The 21,747-nt window shown below is 55.2% G+C and overlaps 1 protein-coding gene across 8 annotated transcripts in view; it reads left to right on the top strand.

Moving 5' to 3' along the window:
- The window catches only part of JAKMIP1 (janus kinase and microtubule interacting protein 1), a 137,043-nt gene that overhangs the window by 74,442 nt on the left and 40,854 nt on the right, over nt 1-21,747 (top strand). For 5 of the 8 annotated variants that reach the window (XM_045474607.1, XM_045474613.1, XM_045474606.1 and 2 more), the window contains 6 exons: nt 5,079-5,288; nt 6,134-6,253; nt 9,859-10,005; nt 11,238-11,378; nt 13,342-13,401; nt 13,799-13,912. In XM_045474607.1, coding sequence (XP_045330563.1) covers nt 5,079-5,288; nt 6,134-6,253; nt 9,859-10,005; nt 11,238-11,378; nt 13,342-13,401; nt 13,799-13,912 — 792 coding nt within the window. The remainder of the gene's footprint in view (nt 1-5,078; nt 5,289-6,133; nt 6,254-9,858; nt 10,006-11,237; nt 11,379-13,341; nt 13,402-13,798; nt 13,913-21,747) is intronic. The other 3 variants (XM_045474610.1, XM_045474611.1, XM_045474614.1) reach the window with 1 other exon arrangement.

The following is a 21,747-nucleotide window of genomic DNA, read 5'->3' as shown; positions in this document are numbered from 1 at the left end:
AAAAAAAAAAGCAAAGCAGAAAAGGAAGTTACGGCCCCCATGGGGCAGGGACACCAGTTTCTGGACTCCTTCCCTAGACCAGTTAGGCTCAGGCCTGGTGGCACATAAGGGACAACTCCCTCAGGACACCGGGGCTTCAACGTTGGAAGTTTATTTGTCTCTTGTGTACGAAGTCCGGAAAGGGCTGCCACAGGGCTCCACAGAGTAGTGAGGGACACGGGTACCTCCCAGCTTTCTCCTCAGAATGGACTTTGGGATGTGGCCCTGCCCTCATGGGCCTTGCTGCTCACTGTGCGCCAGCCATCACGTCTTCATCCCAGGTTGGCCGTAGGAGGGCCGATGAAGAAGGGCGTAGTCTTCACTGAAGAACGCTTTTCTTTTTGGAAGTTCCATACACTTCCACTTCCACCGCTTTGGCCAACAATTACCCAGCCTCATCTACCTGCAGGGGGCACTGGGAAATGTAGTCCCTTTACGGAGTGCACCGCAGTGTGATAAATCCGGTCTGGTGCTCTGTTAGTTTTCCAGGGCTGCCGTAACAAGTCACTGCAAATTCAGCTGCTCCCAACAGGGATTTATTTCTCCCTCGGTTTTGGAGGCTGGAAGTCTGAAATCAAGGGGTCAGAGAGACCACGCCCCCCCCTCCCCCCCGCCGCTTGCAGGGAGGAATCCTGTCTTGCCCCTTCCGGCTTCTGGTGGTGGCCAGGAATCCTTGCTGCCCCCCGGCCTGTGGCCGTGCCATTCTAGGCTCTGCTGCCACGGGCCTGTCCTCCCCCATGTGTCTGTGTCTCACTCGTCCCCTTCTCACGAGGACGCCAGTCGTGGATCTAGGGCCCGCCCTAATCTGGTGTGACCTCATCTTCACGTCCATCGTAATCGCATCCACGGAGACCCCGTTTCCAAATAAGATCCCATTCTGACTTTTAGGGTCGACGTGACATTTGGGCGAACACTCACGCTAGTCACTGACCACAGGTAGGCGGGAGGAGAGCGGGAACAAGTGTCGGGGTAGCAGCCCCCGCTTCCTTCTTTGTTCCCCGAACTTTGGGGTGCGGTGGAGCTCACCAAGCTACTCGCGCGTTGCTGGGCATGTTGGGAGCTGGCCACACGAAGGTTCTTGTCGGGACAAACGTCCTGGTGGATGCGACCGTGGGGAGGTGGTTGGATTCTGCACCCGTGGGGCACGTGGGATGGTGAGGGCGTTGCAGAGGCCGACCTGAGTTGGCCTCGTGGTCCTGCTGCTGACCAGCGCTTGGGCACATGCTTCTCTCCCGGCCTCACCTGGCTGTGAAGCGGGGCGGGTAGTGTCTACCGTGAGGGTCTTCTGAAGACAGAGCGTGTCTCGTAAGTACGGACGTGGCACCGAGCTCGCGCTGGCACGTAAGAAGGAAGTGACAGCCATCACCCAGTCTGTGTGCTTTCCCTAACTCCGTGTCAGGGTCTTTTGGTTGCAAGTGACAGAAATTCCACCTCCGACCCGCTTGAACCATCATCTGTCAGCATTTGTAACTGAGGTAGTAGGAGAAACTTCAAGCAGGGCTCCAGAGGCACTCTTGCCACCCCCCCCCCCCCCCGCCGCCCCGGGATCCAGGGTTCCCAGGCTCTGCTCTGACTCATCCTCTGTCATTTTCAGCCTCGGGGGTCTCACGCTGTGCTGGTGAGATGTCACTGCTGTGCCGGGCCCCTCCCCCCCATCCTCACACACACAGCTCAGAGAAAGTGAATCTCCTTTTTAGCTCCTAAGGAGGAACAGGAGGGTCCTAGCTACGCTCTCTCTAGGCTATTCGTTCTGATTGGGTCCTGTAGCCATCCCGGAGCCGTTGAATGTGAGGGGGCAGGGCATGTGACTGCTGTGAGCCAATCAGGGCCTTCCCTGGGAACTGGAATGATTTCAGCCCCACCCCTCTCCTGTAACATATGCTGAGAGCAGAGGCTGGGAGAGGGAGTCTGCTCGCTCAGGGGATGCAGGTCGGGGAATCTCATGTCAGAGATTCATGGCTTTGTCAGCATCCTGGGGGAAGGGGACAGGGTTGCTGAGAACTCAGCCTGGGAGGCAGACATAAAGTCCGCGAACGGAGGGCTTGCCTTTAGCTGTGTGAAGCTGGCAAGTCTCCTACCCTGGGGGGCCCTGAGGACTCTGGCTGGGGAAGGTACAACAACCTGACAGATGTTGATTCCAGAATCCATTCTGCATTGTCCATTCGTTCCTGGCTGTCATCACGGCTGGTGGAAACCGTTTTCTGGGAGCCTTTCCCCGGGTGACGGGTGCAAGCCCTCTGCTCGTTTACGAGAGTAAGCGGGGAACGGGCACTTTCCTTAGGTGCAGAATTTGGGGCTCCAGAGGTGTCCTGCCCGCAGTGCTGCCGCTTTGTGTGGGAGGAGCTAGTGTAATGCACCGTGGGGGCTCCATTTCTGGGCTCCGGTGCAAAGCAAGAAGTGTGTGGCCCGGATGCCGAGGGGACCCTCCCTGTTAACTCGCACCACGTCCCGCTGGCCCTGCTGATTCCCGCACTTTCTTTTCTCCCGCTTGCGCGAATCCCTCTCTCAGCCACTGCAGTGTTGACTTATTGTTTAGTGACTACGTCCCCCTCCAGAGTGGAAACTCTGAGGGCAGGGACTCTAGCCTGTTTTGTTCGCAGAGGTTTCCCAGGACCCATCGGTGGCGCTCGGCTCAGTATTTGTTGAATTAATGGCAGCGCGTGAGTGGTTTACATCAATGAACTCCTTTCACGTACTGCTTAGTGCTTCTGGACTGGCCTGGGCAGTGGGAACAATTTCCGCATCCCTAAGGATTCCTCCCCACGGCCAGGAGGTGCTCCTCCCAGGGATTAGGGCCAGGCAGGGAGCTGGTGGTGGGTGGCCACCAGGGGGAGCAGTGGGCACCTTCTGCCTCGGCTTCAGGCAGGCCCAGGGCTGGAGTCCCAGGAGATTGTCCTGTGGCGCTGGGGATGTGGCAGGAGGGGAGCACACTCTTTGCTCTAAAAGAAAGGCGGCTCAAAGCGTTTTTCAGAACTGTAGGACTTTTGCTTGAAAACCCCCCAGTGTTTTGAGGGTACCAATTCCCCCTTCTATAATATGGTCTGCTGTTTCAATATGTTCACCAGGAGCTAACACAGATTCACGGGGGCAGCCAACATTGACCACAGCTTATAACATGCCAGGGTCTGCACTAAGATCTAACTCTCCACAACTGGACCGGGGAGGTCCTAAGAGGTCTCCGTGTCCCCACTTTACGGAGGCTGAGGCTGGGTCCGACAGGTGGCCCTGCCTGTGCCGTGCCTCAGGAGGTCACGCAGTGTCGGGGAGGGCCTTTGAATCAGCTTTACGTCTGCTGCCAGAACGGGGCTCTTAACCACTGTTCTCGGCCGTTGACTGTGGACTTGAGGTGCAACAGTCACAAGTAAGAGGTACAGATCACAGTCACGGAGTATCTTCGTTTCCCGTGACTTTCTTAACAAACGGCCACCAACTCAGTGGCTTAAGACAACAGAAAGGTATTCCCGCACAGTCCGGAGGCCAGGAGTCAGGAGTCAGGAATCAAGGTGCCGGTAGGGCCGTGCTCCCCGGGGGCTCCAGGGGAGGGTCCTTCCAGCCTCTCCCAGCTCCTGGGGCTCCTGGCACTGCTGGGCTCCTGCATCACTCTCTCCTAGTGCTTGGCAAATTATCCCTTCTAAAGCCTGTCTCCGTTTCCCAGGGCTGCTGTATTAAAGGGCCACACGCTGGGTGGCTAAAGCAACAGAACTTTATTGGCTTATAGTTTCGGAGGCGGGAGGTCTGAGATCAAGGGGTCACAGGGCCGTGCTCTCTGAAGGCGCTGGAGAGGAACCGTCCTTGCTTCTTCCAGGGCTGGTGGCTGCCGGCAGTCTGTGATGTCCCCAGGCTTCTGGGTCCATCACTCCAGTCTCTGTCTCCGTCTCTACCCAGCCTTGTGGGTGGAGGCATCTGTGTGCCTCGTCTTCTCTTCTAAGGACACAGTCATAGGGACCACCTTAACTCCGGAGTGACCTCCTCCTAACTATATCTGCAGCAACCCTGTTCCCAAATGACCTCACGTTCTCAGTTTCTAGGAAGGACACACAGTGGCAGGGGATACCCCAGCACAGCACCCTTACTGGGGCAGTTTCCCAGCCGTTGGCTCTCTGTCTGGAATCAGTGGAAGTGGATGGCCCGGGGCCAAAGCTTTCTCTTCTGTAAGCTGCTTTCTGCTTGGTTTCCTCTAGGGAATGCTGGACAAGACCGGGCTGGGGCGAACTGGGGCTTACTTTGAGGTTTGCATGTGGAGACGCTGAGGTCCTTTAGAGACCCCAGCAGCGATGTCAAATACTCAGTTAGTTCTATGATTCTGGGGCTCTGAGAGACGTCAGGGCCTGGGGAACACGTTGGGGTGTCGGCTGCGTATGGGGGTTTAACGTCATGGGTGAGGACGCGGCTGCCTGGGGAAAGGAAGAGGGCCAAGCCTTGGAAAGTCCAGACTTTAATGGCGGCCGGAACAAGGTGAGTCTGTAAGGACAGAAACCAGGAAGTCATGGCATAGGGCGGGAGGGGCGGGAGAGCTTCGTGGAGCAGGGTGTGAGTGGCTTGGTCACATGTTGGTGAGGATGCAGGGCAGAAAGTTGCCCTGTGGGTCTGGGGGCCAGGGGAGCATCAAAGACCTTAACGAGAGCTGTGTTGGTGGAGAGGTGGGGGCTGTGACCGGACGGGAGAGGCTTGGGGGGGTGAGTGGGAGAGAAGACCCACCAACTCGGTGAGGAAGCCGAGCTGTGGGGCGTGAGGTGGCTGGAGGTGCCTGGAGGTCAGGATTTTGTTTTATTTAATTCACGTGAGAGAGAAACAAACCTAGCCCTGTTTCAATGGCGAGCGTCTGGCCATCGAACCGTAACTTGTCTGCTCCTCTGTGCTCAGGGGAGCGGGGCCTGGGCCGTGGACAGTGGCCCCTCTGTGTCCTGAGTTTTCCAAGTTCAGCTGACCTGGGTCCTTGATAGCTTCTTAACCTTTTCCTCTGGGCCTCAGGCCAGCGAGGGAGAGATTGCCGTGGTCACGAGCCCTCAGGCTGACTGTTCATTCTTTCTCTTTTGCAGATGGACGAGATCAGAGGGAAAGACCGTGTGATCCTGGCCTTGGAGAAGGAACTCGGCGTGCAGACCGGCCAGACCCAGAAGCTGCTTCTTCAGAAGGAGGCTTTGGATGAGCAGCTGGTTCAGGTCAAAGAGGCTGAGCGGTACCACAGTAGTCCCAAGAGAGAGCTCCCGCCCGGCATCGGGGACATGGCAGAGCTCATGGGCGTCCAGGTACGGGGAGTGGCGACGCGCACAAGCACCGGGGCCTCGTGGCTGACCGCTGCCTGTCCTTTCTGCGGTCGTTCCCCCCGGGGGACTTTGCACGCCTGCCTCCTCTCACCCCTCCCTCCCTTCCGTCTGTCCGTGCGTCTGGCCTCCCTCCCCAGACTGGCTGACGTTAACCACGTGCAGGGCCCAGGGTTGGGCCTGGGGATACGGAGGGGAGAGCAGCTGACCGCGTTTGCTTCCAGCCGGTCTGGAGCCCAGTGGGAAAGAGAAGGGAAGGCATCAGTGCCGGGTGCACAGTAAGAGCACAGAAAGGCACCCAGTCTTGAAGTCAGAGCCCTGCAACATGAGTAGGACCTTAGCCAGAAGGAAAGGGCTCTGGGGGCAACGTGCTCAGAGGAAGCTGAAGCAGCGCGCCTTCGTTCACTCATTCATTCATTCGTTCATTCGTGCAGTCAGTCACCAGATGTTTGAACATCTGTCGTGCGTGCTCTGTGCGGACAGCATACAAGGTGCTGGTGAGATTGGCCCGGTGGGTCTTAAGGGATGTCCCGGCACGTCCGTCACGGGCCTTTGTGAGAGAGACACAGCGGGCCCGGGCTGGAGTGTGAAGGTCCCCAGAGACCACACACAGCTGTCTTGGCTTGACCTCTTGTCACTTTGAGACGAAGTCTCTTGCGGGTCGCTGGCAGGGCCTGGGGTGTCGTCCCCATGGCCTGACTGCAGGGACGCCCAGCGCGGCGTGGGGCCTCGTGAGGAGGAGCTCGCGGTCACGTCCCGCGAGTTCCCTGGGAGTGTTCGGAGTCACTAAGGCATCTTCGAAGTACGTTCGTATCTTGACTTTCTTTTAGGATCAACATATGGACGAACGAGACGTACGGCGATTCCAACTGAAAATTGCTGAACTGAACTCGGTGATACGGAAGCTGGAGGACAGGAACACCCTCTTGGCAGACGAGAGGAACGAGCTGGTAATCAGCCCCCGAGAGACAGACGGTGCCTTGTAGGGCGCCAGGAAGCCACCCCGGGGCCGAAAAACCCGCCTTGAACTCATAGTTAGTGCAGAGGCCTCCTGGTTTCCTTTCCTTTCTTTCCCAATAATTCCTGACCAAAAATCTAGCCCACGTTCAGTGAAGATACCTGCTCCTCCCCTTTGTTTCTGCAGGAATTTATCCTGGGCAAAGAGTCAGAGCCAACGGTGAGGAGTTTAGAGAGGATGTTCACTGCAGTGTTGACGCTAGCGACCCAAAGTGACCCGAAACGAAACAAAAACCCAATTGTTCAACACTCGAGTATTGGGTAGAGTAATTATGGAACATTTAGGGAGTGAACTGTGTACAGTCGTTAGGAGGGACGGTAGACATCGCGTTTATTTGCTCACAGTAAATTAAAGCGACACGCAGTTTACAAAACAAACATGCATATTGTCATGACGGACATTGGGAGCTGTTTTAGGTGGCGTAATGGTGGATCATTTTAGGTTTTTTGCTTCTCTGTTTACTTTCTTTTGCAGAAAAGTTCAGACATTTCTTTTTTAAAAATTTGTTTAATGTTTATTATTTATTTTTGAGAGAGAGAGAGGAGAGAGAGAGAGAGACAGCGTGAGCAGGGGAGGGGCAGAGAGAGAGGGAGACACAGAATCCGAAGCAGGCTCCGGGCTCCGAGCTGTTGGCACAGAGCCTGATGCTGGGCTTGAACCCATGAACCGTGAGATCGTGACCTGAGCCGAAGTCTGACGCTCAACCGACTGAGCCACCCAGGAGTCCCAAAGTTCACATATTTCTAATTTTAAAGATAACGAAGAGGGACTCTGGGTTAAAAAAAATGAATCCCTAGGGACGCCCATTTCCTCTTTCTCTGCCCCTCCCCCACTCGGCACATGTACACTCTCTCTCAAAATTATTAAATAAATAAACAAATAAAAAGATAATCTAGTAAAAAGAGTAGTTTCCTGAATATGTGTAAATTTGCTGCATAAACAGCGAAGTGAACTTTTATGTCGTGGGAGTCAGTACGTAAACTTCTTGACAAGTGTCTTGTCATATTTCTGTTGATTCTAAATTTTATCGTGAAAGCAAGTGCATCTATACAGTATGTGAGAACCATGCGAGATGAACAGCGTTAGTAAGAGTCACCTCTTTGTAATCTTAACAGGATCGAAGTAAAGTCACTGCCTTCAAGTATTTTTTTTTTTAATTTTTTCAAATGTTTTTATTTATTTATTTTGAGAGAGAGAGTGACAGCAAGGGAGAGGCAGAGAGAGGGAGAGAGGGAATCCTAAACGGGTTCCACACCGTCATGCCAGAGCCTGAAGCGGGGCTCGATCTTACGAACCGTGAGATCATGACCTCAGCCGAAATCAAGAGCCGGAGGCTTAACTGACTGAGCCACCCAGGCACTCCTCCATCAAGTATTTAAAAAAAATTTTTTTTTCAACGTTTATTTATTTTTGGGACAGAGAGAGACAGAGCATGAACGGGGGAGGGGCAGAGAGAGAGGGAGACACAGAATCGGAAACAGGCTCCGGGCTCCGAGCCATCAGCCCAGAGCCCGACGCGGGGCTCGAACTCCCGGACCGCGAGATCGTGACCTGGCTGAAGTCGGACGCTTAACCGACTGCGCCACCCAGGCGCCCCTCCATCAAGTATTTTTAAAAGCATATTTTCAAGTGGCTTTAATCAGACTGTATGTCTCATATTAGATGTCCCCTTTTCGCTTAAATATTCATTAACTAAAACAAGTCCCTCGTGTACTGCGTAATAGTTCACTGAGAAGCTTAGAAAAGAAATGTAGCTTGTGTGCAACAATTTGGAGCACGCTGAAGTGTTTAAAGCAAAAATTGAGCAGCTAGCCAGCACTTTGATCTTAAAATCACGAAATAACTACTATTAGCTGTTTGGGGTTGGTTCTTACATGCTTTTAAAACTGGTGTAGATATATCGACACCCACCAGGAGGCTTCCTGTTGTTTGGCCGTTACAGACGGGATATTTTCTCCTCTGTGTTATTGTTCTGCAACTTGCTTTTTTCCCACGATTCATCAGTTCCGGCTGTCGTTTGGGCAGGTGCACGGCTCACGCCCCCCCTTCGAGGACGACCCGCGGCTCATTCTCCCATTCCTCTAGGCTGCTCGGGTTTCTTTGCCGTTATGAGCATATGCCACCCGAAGACACATTTCTGTCGTTACCACTTGGAATTTTATTCCTGTGAGGATTTTCAGAAGTACAATGTATGGGTCAAAGGTCTATTTTTTTTCATGAAGTTTATTAATTTATTTTGAGAGACACAGAGACAGTGCGAGTGGGGGGGGGGGGGCAGAGAGAGAGAGGGAGAGAGAGAATCCCAAGCAGGCTTCTCTCTGCCAACGCAGAGCCCGACGCGAGTCTCGAACCCACGGAACCGTGAGATCCTGGCCTGAGCCGAAACCAAGAGTTGGACGCTTAACCGGCTGAGCCACCCAGGCGCCCCTCAAAGGTCCATTTTATATTTGAGTGGGTCCCACCAGACTGCTTGATCTTTACTTTACAACCTGGAGACCAAAACCAGGGGTCTGCAGTCAGTCCCTGTGCTTGATTCTTGGTTCTAGCACTTCCTGTGTGGCCACGAGCACAGCATCCCACCTCTTTGCTCTCAGTTTCTCTGTCTGTAAAGTGGGGATGGGGCCCCTCCTGGGGTTGTGGGGAGGCACAGTGTGTTCGAGAAGGCAGACCCGACCACAGAGAGCAGCCCTCAAGGGCCGGGGCAGAAACTGAATGACGGAGTTCTCCAGCCCCCGAAACCAGGCCTCACCGTGTCCACCCCTCCACGCCCAGCACCCCACATTCTGTGTTCCCGCTGCACTGAACGAGCTGTGTTCCTGCCCGCTTGGAACCTCAGGGCGCGTGGTCTCCCCGCCTGGAACATCTGCCCGCGCTTGGCTCACCGTGTTCTTACCTCCTTTACTGTCTTTGCCCTCTTCCTCTGACGTTGGACGGGCACCCTGGCGTGCCGTCCCTTCGATTCAGCCCCCAGCACAGGGCCCCAGGCACCAGAGGGGCTCCCCCAGCGCTGATCCCACGGGAGAGACTGGAAGGACAGCCCCTAGTTGTACAGACTCAGGGAACGCCTTCGGGTTTGATGTCCCGGCACCGAGTCTGGCGCGGAGTGGGGCCCAGGATTGATTGCCTGCTGTCTCAAGAAGGTGGAGCTTTCTGCTAGGTCTGTACTTGGGGAGGAATGGTGGCCAGGAGCAGCCGGGTCATGGGATTGACCTTTGCGCGTGAGACCCAGGACCCCTGGGGGTTACGCCCAGAGGGGAAGGGAGTGCAGACCAGTGGACCCAGCACAGGTCACTTGCCAGCGGGGTGCCCGGGGGCGGATCTGTGGGCCTCCCCTGTTGCCTTACGTGAGGGCCCCCCCCGAGCCTCAGGTGGGATACCGTGTTTGGGATCCAGGTGGCTGTGGGACCTTCCTGGGGCTTGTGGTCCCAGCGGAGGCAGCTCCTGTCCCGGGTCGGACCCCTGCTGGCCTCCGCGGTGTGACGTCAGCAGTCCGCTGGGCCTTACAGCCACCGGCCTTCCGTGTCTTTCTGATCGCAGCTGAAACGCTCCCGGGAGACCGAGGTCCAGCTGAAGCCCCTTGTGGAGAAGAACAAACGGATGAACAAGAAGAATGAGGATTTGCTGCAGAGCATCCAGAGGATGGAGGAGAAAATCAAGAGCGTCATGAGGGAGAATGTGGAAATGGTGAGTCAGCCCTGGGTTCGAGTCTCCGTCTGGGCTTCTCCAGCCCCCGACTGACCCTCGCAGCCCACGGTCTCCGCCCAGCCCCGCCTCCCCCAGGAAGCTCGCCAGGGCTCTCCGCCCTCGCCCAGCCCTGCCGGCCCCGCTTCTCTAGGGGGCACGGTGTCGAGGGCTCTGTGCCCGGAGGCAGAAGGCCAGGCAGTGCCCGCAGCTGGGTCTGCGCCTCAGCCCTGCCCCCCCCCACCCCCTGCTGCCCCCCGGGGCCTCGGACACAGCCCCATTCTTCCCGTGCCTCAGCGTCTTCGTCCATAAAGTGGGGGGGATGCGGTTATCAGCACCGCGGGGCTGCCCAGAGGGTGGAGTGTTGGCATGGAAAGGCCTCACGGAATCCTTAGCTCTTTGCAGACGCTTCGCACATGAGAGCAACGGCCACCGTTGCATAAGGGATTTGCGTTTGCTCCCACCAGAGTGCTCGGTCTTTGTGGCCAGGGCGGTGTCTTGTAACTGCTGGCTCGTGGAGGAGTCCGAGGTTCATTGTCCCAAGCGGTGTCAGTCGCCCCTTTTCCAGCAAGAAGGCTGAGGCTCTGGGAGGTGGGGTGCCCTTCTCCCCGCACCCCAGCAGGCCCCGGTGTGAGGGGGACACGATCGCCGGTGGCGTGCCTTGCCTCCCCAGCTCCCTCGTCCAGCCTCCAGGGCCCGGGTTTGGACGGCCACCTCCCACCCCCACGCCTGCCCAGCCCGTTCTCTCAGCCTGCAGCTTGCTTCTGGTCTGCACCTGTCCCCTCCTCCCGCGTGGGGATTGGGTAGCCTTCTTCCCTCCCGCATACCTGACCTCCCGCTGGGTGCTCCCTGAGCTCCCACTGGGAGCTCCCTGACCTCCCGCTGGGAGCTCCCTGACCTCCCGCTGGGTGCTCCCTGACCTCCCGCTGGGAGCTCCCTGACCTCCCTCTGGGTGCTCCCTGAGCTCCTGCTGGTGCTCCCTGACCTCCCTCTGGGTGCTCCCTGACCTCCCGCTGGGAGCTCCCTGACCTCCCGCTGGGTGCTCCCTGACCTCCCTCTGGGTGCTCCCTGAGCTCCTGCTGGTGCTCCCTGACCTCCCTCTGGGTGCTCCCTGACCTCCCGCTGGGTGCTCCCTGACCTCCCGCTGGGTGCTCCCTGACCTCCTGCTGGGTGCTCGTGCTGTAACTAACCTGCTGGCTGAGCAGCCCTGCTGGGCGCTCTCCCTCTGGCTGCAGAAAGAGAAGCTGTCGGCGCAGGCGTCCCTGAAGCGGCACACTTCCTTGAACGACCTCAGCCTGACGAGGGACGAGCAGGAGATCGAGTTCCTGCGGCTGCAGGTTCTGGAACAACAGCACGTCATCGACGACCTCTCGCTGGTACGTTCGCCCTTGGTGACATCGCTCGGTGTGGCGCCGGGCGACGCGGTGTGACGAATGGCATCGCGGCTCCAGGGCGCTGCTGCTGATGCGGGTGGGGTCTCATGGAGCTCACCCGCGCAGGCACCTTGCTGCTTTAATTCAGCCAGACAGCAGCCTCGACTTTGTGTAAAAGACACCGCTGGTGCCTGGAAGCCGTCTCCATGGCTACTCTTTTTCTCAACTCTTCTCCCTGGTTTGCTGTTGCTAAGAAGCAGCATCCGTTTTAGGAATGGGTCATCTGGCCTGGACACAGTGGGCACAGTTTGTCCCTGAGAAGTCTATTTTTTTTTTTTTTTTTTAGCTTAGTTATTGCAGACCATGAACTTGAAAGCCTGAACCTTGTAATCAGGCTAGAATTTGAAGGGCTGGCTGAGACTCTACATCTACAAGGTTAAGGGGAGAGGAGTGTGTCTTAGTAGGCGACTGTTATATCCAGAGAATCCTTTTTCTGTCTGTGAAAGGAGCTTAGGCACCAGTTAGAGAGCATTTGCAGGAAGCTTCAGTTGGACCCTAGAAGCAAAGTGTGTTCTTAATGCCCAAGAGGGAATGTGATGGTTCCACTCATGGGTCTTCCAAGAGTAGAAAAGCCAGTGATCAAAATTCTAGAAAAAGCTTTGACCATAACTGTCAAGTTCGCTTTGCTGGCCTATCTTCCTCTCTCTTTAAGTCCTTCCCTCCTTCCTTCCACCCACCAATCCGTTCTCCCTCCCGTCCCTCCATCTATCTTTGCCTCCGTCCGTATTCCCATCTTCCCATCCCCCCTCCCTCCTTCCATCCCTCAGCTGTCCGGCCACCCATCCATCCATCATCCATCCATCCATCCACCCCTTCTTTCTCCCATAGCTTCTTCCTTCCATCTGTCTGTCCATCCATCCTTCCTTCCATCTGTCCATCCATCCACCCTCTCCTTCCTTCCATCCATCCATCTATCCATCCTCTCATCTTCCCATCATCCTCTCTCTCCTTCCATCCCTTCTTCCTCCCATTTCTCCATCCATCCATCCATCCATCCATCCATCCATCCATCCATCCTCCCCTTCTTTCTTCCATACCTTCTTCCTTCTTTCCATCCTTCCTCTCATCTTTCTCCATTACCCAAAAACTTGGTAGAACGTAAGATGAAAACACACCTTCAATAAAATGATGATAAAGTTGAAAGAGGAATAATAAACCAACAATCCCAGAAAAAATAAAGATCGCTGCATCCATTGAGATGAGGAGGGACGGATGGGTAGACCATAAGGGCTATAACCTAACAGCAGATTTGTCTCTGGGTTTCCCGGTAGCCAAGGGGAAAAGCAGGGCTGAGTTAGAAAGGAGAGACGTCCTGGTTTTGCTTGGAGTGGAAAGGCTGCCACTCCTTCCGCTGCCCTGCAGATGCCGATCTTACTGGCAGTGGCCACCAGGCAGCCACAGGCTCTTGTTTCTTTCTTAGGGACACGCTGCTTGGTAGGTTCTAGCCCCACAGAGCAAAGGAAGAACCTGAGAGTCAGAGAAATAAAACGCGTCACCTGGTTCAGAGGAGGCCCATGAAGATTTGGACCCGGCTCTGTCTGAGCTCAAACCCGCAAACTATTTCATCCTGGGCTGTGGTCACTGACAGAACGGCGATCGCCAGTCAGCACTGCCTTGTGCTTTATGACTTCCAGCCCCCAGCACAGACAGGCTGGGGCTTTCAGGATTGGCACACTTTGGTGTTTTTTGGTCAAGACAGTCCCAGTCCCGTTAAGGACTCGAGTAAATGGGGTGGCTCTGTAGCGTGCAGTTCTGGGAGGCGGCCGTCACGCGGGTGCTCAGAACTTGGACGAACTCACGCCCAGTGCCAACGGGGCGGGGGGGGGGGCGCACTTTGGGAGCCAGTTGGGTTGGCTGGTGTGATATGAGGCTGGCTGATAATGCCAACCGTTGTATCTCCTTCTAGGAGAGAGAACGTCTCTTGCGCTCCAAACGACATCGCGGGAAAGGTCTGAAGCCACCCAAGGTGAGTCTGCGGGGGTGTGGCTGTCCTGCTTGGTGTCCTGCATGGTCCAGGGGAGGGGGGAAACGCAAGCAATCCGTGAGGGGCCCTAACGGCAGGGACACTCACATGTCTGCATGTTTGGTGGTGAAAAAGCTGTTACCGCGTCTCTCGGCGCATTGGTCATGGCCGCGGACCAGTGACTGTAATTTATTCATGGAAAACTCACCGATGAATTCTGTCTGTAGGCCTCAGGCGCTGTTTGCCCCAAATTAAAAGCATAAATACTTAGACCTTTTGAAGGATTTAAAACGCACTCGGGCTTGGTTTCTGACATCTTATATCCCGTTCTAAAAAAAAATCAGGAGCTTTGGGCTTCTTTTTGTTCGAATAACGCAGAACCGTGTTCTTTTTTTGGAAGCTGTGGTTTTATAGAGACGGTGCCCAGATGTCCTGGCAGGGAGAGCACAGCTGGACGGGGAGAATTCAGACGCCACAGGGGCCACGCTGGAATAAACAGAGCAAATTGGGGCAGGTGTGAAAAAAAAAAAAAAAGAGTCTGCATTTAAACCCGTGAACCTCGTTTCACCGCCACAGAGACGTGGGTCTTTCGTTTGAACTAGACGCCCCTCCTGGTTTTTCTTTCAATAGAGATGTGGTTGTAGAGAACTCTTTGTCTTCTCTAGAGAAAACAGCAGTGTGGATGTGCTGCCCAAAAGCCACAGGCACGTGGCTCTCGAGGCTGGCAGCAGGGAGTGGTGGGGACTGGGGCAACCTGAGCAGGAGGCAACAGGGGGTAGTGCCACATACTCTAGTGGTGGGAGGGAGATGGGGATCCTGGTGCATCAGCTCCCTGGGGCTGCGTAACAAAGTACCCCACACCGGGTGGCTTGGAACAGTAGAAACGTCTTGTCTCGCGCTTTGGAGTCCGGGGGTCCAAAATAAAGGTGTCGGCAGTGCTGTGCCCCCTCTGAGACCCGTAGGGGAGTCCTTCCCAGGCTCTTTTAGCTTCTGGTGATTTCCTGGCATGCTTTAGCGGTCCTTGTCTTGAAGCTGCGTCACTGCAACCTCTGCTTTTGTCGTCAGAGACCATTCGCCCAGTGCATCGCTGTCGTCCTATAAAGACACCAGTCATACTGGGTCAGGGACCCGCCCTCTTCCGCCATGACCCTCAGGTTAACCATGTACTTCGGCAGTGACTTTGCTGAAGTGCTCGGGGGTAGGGCTTCAACATGTCTTTCTTGGAGAGAGGGGGGCCCGGTTCACCCCAAACACCTTATTTTATATCAAATCTAAGGATTTTAATCTAGTTACTGCTGAAAGGGGGACTTTGCACGTGTAAGTTTACTCATCGGGTGCCCTTAGGATGGGGATTATCTATGTGGCCCCAGTGTCGTCCCAGGAGCCTTTCCACGCAGGAGGAAGGCGGAAAAGGAAGGCAGAGAGAAGCAGTAGGGGGAGGTCATCAGAGAGATTCAGAGTCTGGGAAGGACTCGACGAGTCAGTGCCAGCTCTGTGAATTGGGGGTGCAAGGGTGCTAGGCTCCCAGGAGCAAAGGCGGCGACAACATCCGTCCTTAGGGGATCTGGGTTCTGCAGACAACCCGCATGAACTCGGAAGCAGACTCTTCCCAGAGCCTCTCTGGAAGCGACGACAAACAGCTTGGTTTTGGCAATAAATCAGGGTGAGACCGAAACACAGAACCAGTCCGGGGAACCAGGACTCCTGACCTACGGGACTGGGCGATGATGTCTTCTGTTGTCTCAGGCTGTAAAGTTTATAGTAATTTGTTACAGCAGCAATAGCAGTGAGTGGCCCAATGCGTATTTAGCATTTTTCTTCCTCCCTCGTGGAGCGTTGGGGAAGGGCTTGGCCAAGGTCGTCCTACTGTGGAAAGAAGGGCTTTTTCCTTTGTACATTTATGGATGTGCTTCCCTCTTCCTAATCATTCCAAGTCATCCCTGTTCAGACATCCGCCCTTACGGAGAAATACCATAAAGAATATTCTTCAATAAACACATTACGTAAGTTTTTCTATAATATAGACCCACAGGGGAAGAGGAAGGAATCAAGTGATGTCCATATTTTAAACTCAGATAATATCGAACATGTCTAAAAATTTCCTACTGAGTTTTCGTCTCATTGGCCATAAACGCACTGGCCTCTTTCTCTCTACCTTGCCAATACTGGGGAATATTAATGTTAAATGTGTTGTGAGCAATTTCTCCCTGACCTCCTTTTATCATTTTATTTTGCATCGATTTGTTCATATACAGTAAGAGATTATTTTATGAAATTGAAAAAAAAACATCTAAGGATGTTAAATGTTGGCACAAATGTTGATAGAACACTCTATGGCCCAAATAAAATTTATCTGTGGGCCGAATTGGGACACTTGGCTGAGTGGTCACGTATGCTGTGTTATTGAGTCCCTGTAGTCACCCCGTGAGGCTGGCGTTTTGTTTTCCATTTGATGGTTACAGGAAGCACGTAGGTATAGGGGATAGAAATAGCTCAGAGACCAAGTGAGCTGACAAGGGGGAGGTTCAAATTCAAGTCTGGGCTCCAAGGCCCACGTTTCCACCACTAAGTCAAGCTGCATGAGGCACATGTCTCTATGTACTACTGACCTCAGAGACTCAGAAAGGGAAGTGGCTCAGCACAGTGTGTTTAATTTATTTTTTATTAAAAACATTTTTTAATGTATTTTTTCATTTTTGAGAGAGAGAGAGAGAAAGAGCACGAGCGGGATGCGGCAGAGAGAGAGGGAGACACAGAATCTGAAGCAGGCTCCAGGCTCTGAGCCATCAGCACAGAGCCCGATGCAGGGCTCAAACTCACGAGCCGCGAGATGGTGACCTGAGCCGAAGTCGGACGCTCAACCGACTGAGCCACCCGGGCGCCCCACAACTTGTTTATTTTTAAATATTCACTTTTACTGGGGAAGCAATATCACAGCACCACAGACTAACCTGAGAAATAAGCAAAATGTCACCCGCGGGGCCTCCCTGGCGCCATCTATGCTGGCGTTTTATGCAGCCCCTCCCCCACCCCCAGCCCTTGATCTGCCCCATCTTTTTCTTTCTTAATAATGTAACTGTGACCGTAGAGAATGCTGTTGCTTCCTGGTTTTTCTTTTACTTAACGTTCTACCATAAAGCATTTATCCGTGTCATGACCCTGTCGTCATACAAACAAATTTTTATGGTTATATAATCCGTTGAGTAGATGGGCCATAAATTTGTGTTCCATTCGGTGCTGGACATGTTTGCTTTTAGCTCCTGGCAGCTGTAACTCCTGCCGCGGAGTGTGTTCACGGTAGGCAGCGTTCTGGGCCGGTTCTGTTGTATTCCCTGGGTGTTGACCGTTGCTGTAAGGGACTGGACTTTCTGCTTCTGTAAATGCCACCCCGGTGGCCTCCTTTTGTCCAGGAAGCTGTGCCAGGGTCTGGATTGTTCCCATGGACAGATTCCCGGAAGCTGAAATGTGGATCCACAGGGTGTGAAGGCTTTGGTGGGGAACACGCGACCCCCTGTGCCTTACGGAAAACACGCATCGTTTCGTACAGCTGCCAGTCATGTGCGTGAATGCCGTTTTCACCACAGGATGTGTTGAAACAGCAGTGGTCTAAAGGCATTCGGCTTGGAGAGCTGGGAGTATTGCGGCATTGTGCGCCCCATAAAGCTTCTAAAGTAGGGGGGCACCTAGTCGGCTGAGCATCTGACTTCAGCTCAGGTCATGATCTCGTGTTTGTGAGTTCGAGCCCCGCGTCAGACTCTGTGCTGACAGCTCAGAGCCTGGAGCCTGCTTCCGATTCTGTGTCTCCCTCTCTCTCTGCCCCTCCCCTGCTCGTGCTCTGTCTCTCTCTCTCTCTCTCAAAAATAAATAAACATTAAAAAAATTGTTTTAGAAAAGCTTCTAAGTAGGGTTTTCGGGAGTCCCCCTGTTGAGCTGTGACTTTATTTTTCAAACCTGTATGAGAGTTCGTGGAGTAAGGAAGATTCCATTGTCCTTTTCCTGATTTCCTTTATGGGAAGAGAACTTTACAAGGGCCTAGAACTGACGTGTGGTTTGCTAGGCTTGCGTGCACAGCAGGTGAGGAGGGCAGGAGCTGCGTCCTGCTCACTGCACCCCCTTCACCGTCTCGGCACAGAGTACGTGTCCCTAAACAGTTGTTGAGCGCATAAGCAGGTTGCTTGTACTGGCGAAGTGTGTTTGCACAACACTGGGTCATGTCAAAGGATGGGATGTTCAGTCCCTAAGTGAAATAGTTCACTGCCACCAGAAGGCGGGGTTTGGGAGTCTCCACGGGCATTCTCCTGAGCTGTGCGCAGTCTTCTCAGCTTAACTGTTTCCATGATCCACGAACCTCTTGTCTTTGTCTCAAGATTCAAGATAGAACAGTTTCCCCCACATGCTCCTACTTACTCCTGGAGTTGTCCAGGGCAGGTGGGGACCTGCACAGGTTTGTAACCCCCTAGGGCTATCTCTTGGGCCTGGGCAGTGTCCCTTTCTTCCCTCCCGCAGGCTGCTGGGATTCAGTAGTTTCCTTTTCCCCTTAAAAGCCTCCATCATGCTCTGTCTGTTATGTATCTGTGTATTTTACCACTTTGCCTGGGCCTTTGTTGGGCACCGATTTTTGTGCCAGAATTTTCTGGAAGTCTGACAGCCCGTCTCTGCTCTCTGGCTAGTTCAAGCTTCCCTGGACTCTGTGTTTCCCCCAGAAGGGGGTTTGTTCTCCGGTCCCACATCCACACCCCAGTTTGCTGCAGATAATCGTGATGGCAGAGCAGTGGTGAGATCCAGCCCTCATCCCGGGTGGGGGGGACCCTTACGCCCCAAAGGCTGCTGACCCTGTCTCACCGTGCTCCTGGGGACAGAACTGGTGTGGGCGTTTCGCCTCGGGACCCTGCTATTCAGCACCCCCATGGGGAGTTGCGGGAGAACCCCCGGCGGTCCCCCAGGCCCCATCTGGGGAGGGTGGGCTTGCTCCGCAGAAGTCCAGTGTCACGGTTGAACCCTACACGGAGCCCCTGTGGGCGGTAGGTTTGCTGCCTCTGAAACTTGCTGTCTAACAACGTGGAGCTGTCTCAGTAGAAAGCTGAGCACGCGAGCGTGGCTAAAATCGGCATGGTTTGTGCACACACCTCGGTTACTGTGGGGCTGGGGTCTCGGCTGAAGCTGAGACCCCATAGCCTGTAGCCGTGTGAAGGTCCGGTCCAGCTCCTGGCTCTGTGGCATTGACCTGGGGGAGCCTGTTTCCTGGTTCTTACCACGATCACCACATCCAGAAGATTATACACAGTATCTGGCTCTGTGCCTGGCATGTAGCCAGGGATCCACAAATTATGATTCATCCTTCTCCCTTCCTCTTAAATCGACAGCTTTCCTTTGGAGGGCCTGTTGATTGCAGATTCCCAGGTCCCGCCCTTGATTTCCCCCATTCTAATTTGTGTCCTCTTTTTTCAAAAGAGGGAACATCTCAGGTGACAGTGAGGTGAGCTCTTGATGCCCTTTATTATTTTTTGAGATGTTTATTTATTTACTGGGGGGGGGGAGGGGCAGAGAGGGAGAGAGAGAATCCCAGGCAGGCTTCACGCTCAGCACAGAGCCCGATGCGGGGCTCGATCTCACAACGGTGAGATCATGACCTGAGCTGAAATCAAGAGTCGGATGCTTAACCGACTGAGCCACCCCGGCGCCCCGTGCCTGTAGACAGTAGTCAGCCTTTGCAAGAGGCTGGGAAACTTGCTGAGAAATATCAAAGTACCATGGGAAGAATCGCCCTTCCGAGGGCCCGAGTGTCAGTACACAGTCCCCCGGTCCCCATACGGACCCTGGGACTGCTGATGCCTGAGGAGCTTCGGGTGGGTCACTCGTGGTCAGTGGCTCCTGTATCACTGCTCATCGGACACTTAGGGCCTATCCAAAGTTGACCTTGTGCCCCCAAGGCCAAGCCTGCTCCTTCGTGGCGGGAAGGACAGGGTGCCGGCCGCTGCCCTGGAACAGGAGCTGGTGTGCACGCCCTTCTGTGGCTAGGGCACCCAGACGTTTGTCGTCACGTGCCACGCTTTCCGTTTCTAAGTACCCAGAGGAATCCCATTTCCCCCGTATTGTCGTTTCCACTCGACTCTGCTCCTGGGCCGTCCTTCCCCGCAGCTCTGTCGCCAGCTGCCTCTGAGCGAGGTGCGGCTGGACCGCGTGTGCCTCGTTCACGGGGCTGCCGGCAGTCCCCGGCACAGTCCCCCCTCGCCGCGGGGGCTCCGTAACTTGCACTAAGTGAATGTTAGTCATTTCAGGCCACTTGCCGACCCGGCTCCCCACTGTTGGCTGACCTGCCGCTGAAGGCTTTTGCTGCGTGTACCATTCCCTGTAGGGGATGAGGGCTTGTTCCCTCCAGGCCGGGCAGCGACCCTGTCACCTGTCCCCTCCTCCACGGCCTGGCAGAGCCTCACGTCAGAAGCACGAGGGGCCCCAGACGCTGTTCCCATGCTGCCCGCTGGGTTTGTGGGGCCCGCTGGTACAGGACTCTGGATTTGGGTCCCGTGGGTAGAGCATGGGGACAATTGTGCAGGCACAGAGCCTGCGTCCCGGGCCACGCCCGGGCCGCTGAACGGCCCAGCCATGTACACCGTCCGCATGTGTTGACCTGGGGCAGCCCTGCACGTTGCTGGGTAGCAGGAGGAGGATGGGGCTGCCCAGGGCACGTCATCCGGCGGAGCAATGACCGCGGGACATCGAGGCCACACCTGAAGACTTTGGAATAGACAGGAAGTCAGGGCGGCTCCAGGCAGCATATTCAAATGGGACAGGAAACCCCAACACTGGGAATGAGGCCTCTGGAGAAGAGCTGGCTGGGGGCTGGCCTGCAGCCCCAGGCCCCCTGCCTAGTGTTGAGGCGACCCCAGAGCCAGCGGGGAGGGGCTTGAGGCAGAGGCTGTCTGATCCCAGACCCGTCCTGCCAGGCCTCTGCTTTCCCAGCGCTCCAAGGTTCCTTCGAGCCCTTATCCACTTGTCCTGGGACCCCCTCTGCTTTCTTGGCTGCCCCCTTGGCTTCCAGCACGTTCCTCCCTCCACAGCTCCCAGAACCGTCTTGTTGAGGCACAAGTCTGGCCTCGCCACCTTCTTCCTAAGAACCCTACGCTGGCTCCCCGTTTACCGGGGGATAAAGTTGGGGCCCCTTGGGCAGCTCTCAAGGCCTTTTGGGACCCGGCCCTGCTCACCTCCTGCTGTATCCCCCTTGGCGCACCCTGGCTCCAGTCCCTTGGGTTTGCCGTGTGGCCTCATCTCCAGACCCCATCTCGGGCCAGCGCCCTCACGTCCTCTGCTTCTGACCGTCTCCTGCTCCTTCAAGATTCGGCTGAGCGGTCCCCGTTTTCGACAAGCCTTCACCCTCCCAGCGGCGGGCCCTTTCTCTGGGCTTCCTCAGCCCTATGCTCCTTCTCCCCGACACGTGGTGCAGTCTCCCCATTTTCTTCTTCTGAGGCCCTGTGCTTGGAGGACCCGGGGTGCTGTGGTCGAACGCGGTTGATGGCAACACGGAGAGCAGGCGTTGGGGGCCACGCGGTCTGTCCTGCAACCCAGGGAGCAGGGCTGTACTCGTGGCTTATGCCTGGGGTCCTCAGTCGGGCTCCCCGGGTCAGGTGCTGGGACAAGGCGGACGTGGTGGTCATGAGGCATTCTGTGCCATCTGGACTGCCCCGGGCCCGAGGTTTCTCACATCCGCCGCGAGCCCAGGGTGACGGCCAAGGCAGTGTGGCTCTCAGCCCCTGCCATCTTTCATCCCTCTTGCCATCAACCTGGGCACAGCACAATGGCAGGTGACAGGGCGCAGAGGGGTGCCCCCACCCTTGAGGAGCTCTGGCCGAGGTGAAGGTCTTAGTAGGTCCGAGAGCCAGCGGGACGGGACACGTCTCATGGCTTCCCCAGGGCCAGGAAGGCACCTGCCAGACAAAGGCGGTCCCTGTTTCTTCTTGAGGGGCCAGGCGCACAGCTGCCTGGAGAGAAATTGGCTTCAGGCTTGTCCCAGAACTCAACGGTTTGCAGACGGCATGATTTCTAGGATTATCATCCCCTCTTCCATTAGCCAAGATTATTTTCATTTGGGAGTCTCAAAAACCCAAAGTCATTTAAGAAGGGAAAGGGATTTATATCGCTGCTAAGTCTGGAGGTGGCTGGTTTCAGGCACGGCTGGATCCAGATGCCCACATGATATTGCCGGGAACGTGTCTCTCCACCTTTCCACCCTGCTTTCCTCTGGGCTGGGCTCTTTCTCAGGTGGGCTCTCCCCACGGGGTCACCTAATTGGCCTCGGCGGCTTTAAGCTGGTGTTACACTGCCTAGCAATTTCTGTAGTAGGAGGGCGTCTCT

The sequence above is a fragment of the Leopardus geoffroyi genome, chromosome B1, assembly GCF_018350155.1.
Source record: "Leopardus geoffroyi isolate Oge1 chromosome B1, O.geoffroyi_Oge1_pat1.0, whole genome shotgun sequence".
NCBI classification, from domain to species: domain Eukaryota; kingdom Metazoa; phylum Chordata; class Mammalia; order Carnivora; family Felidae; genus Leopardus; species Leopardus geoffroyi.
This window is presented reverse-complemented; position numbering and strand designations above follow the sequence as displayed.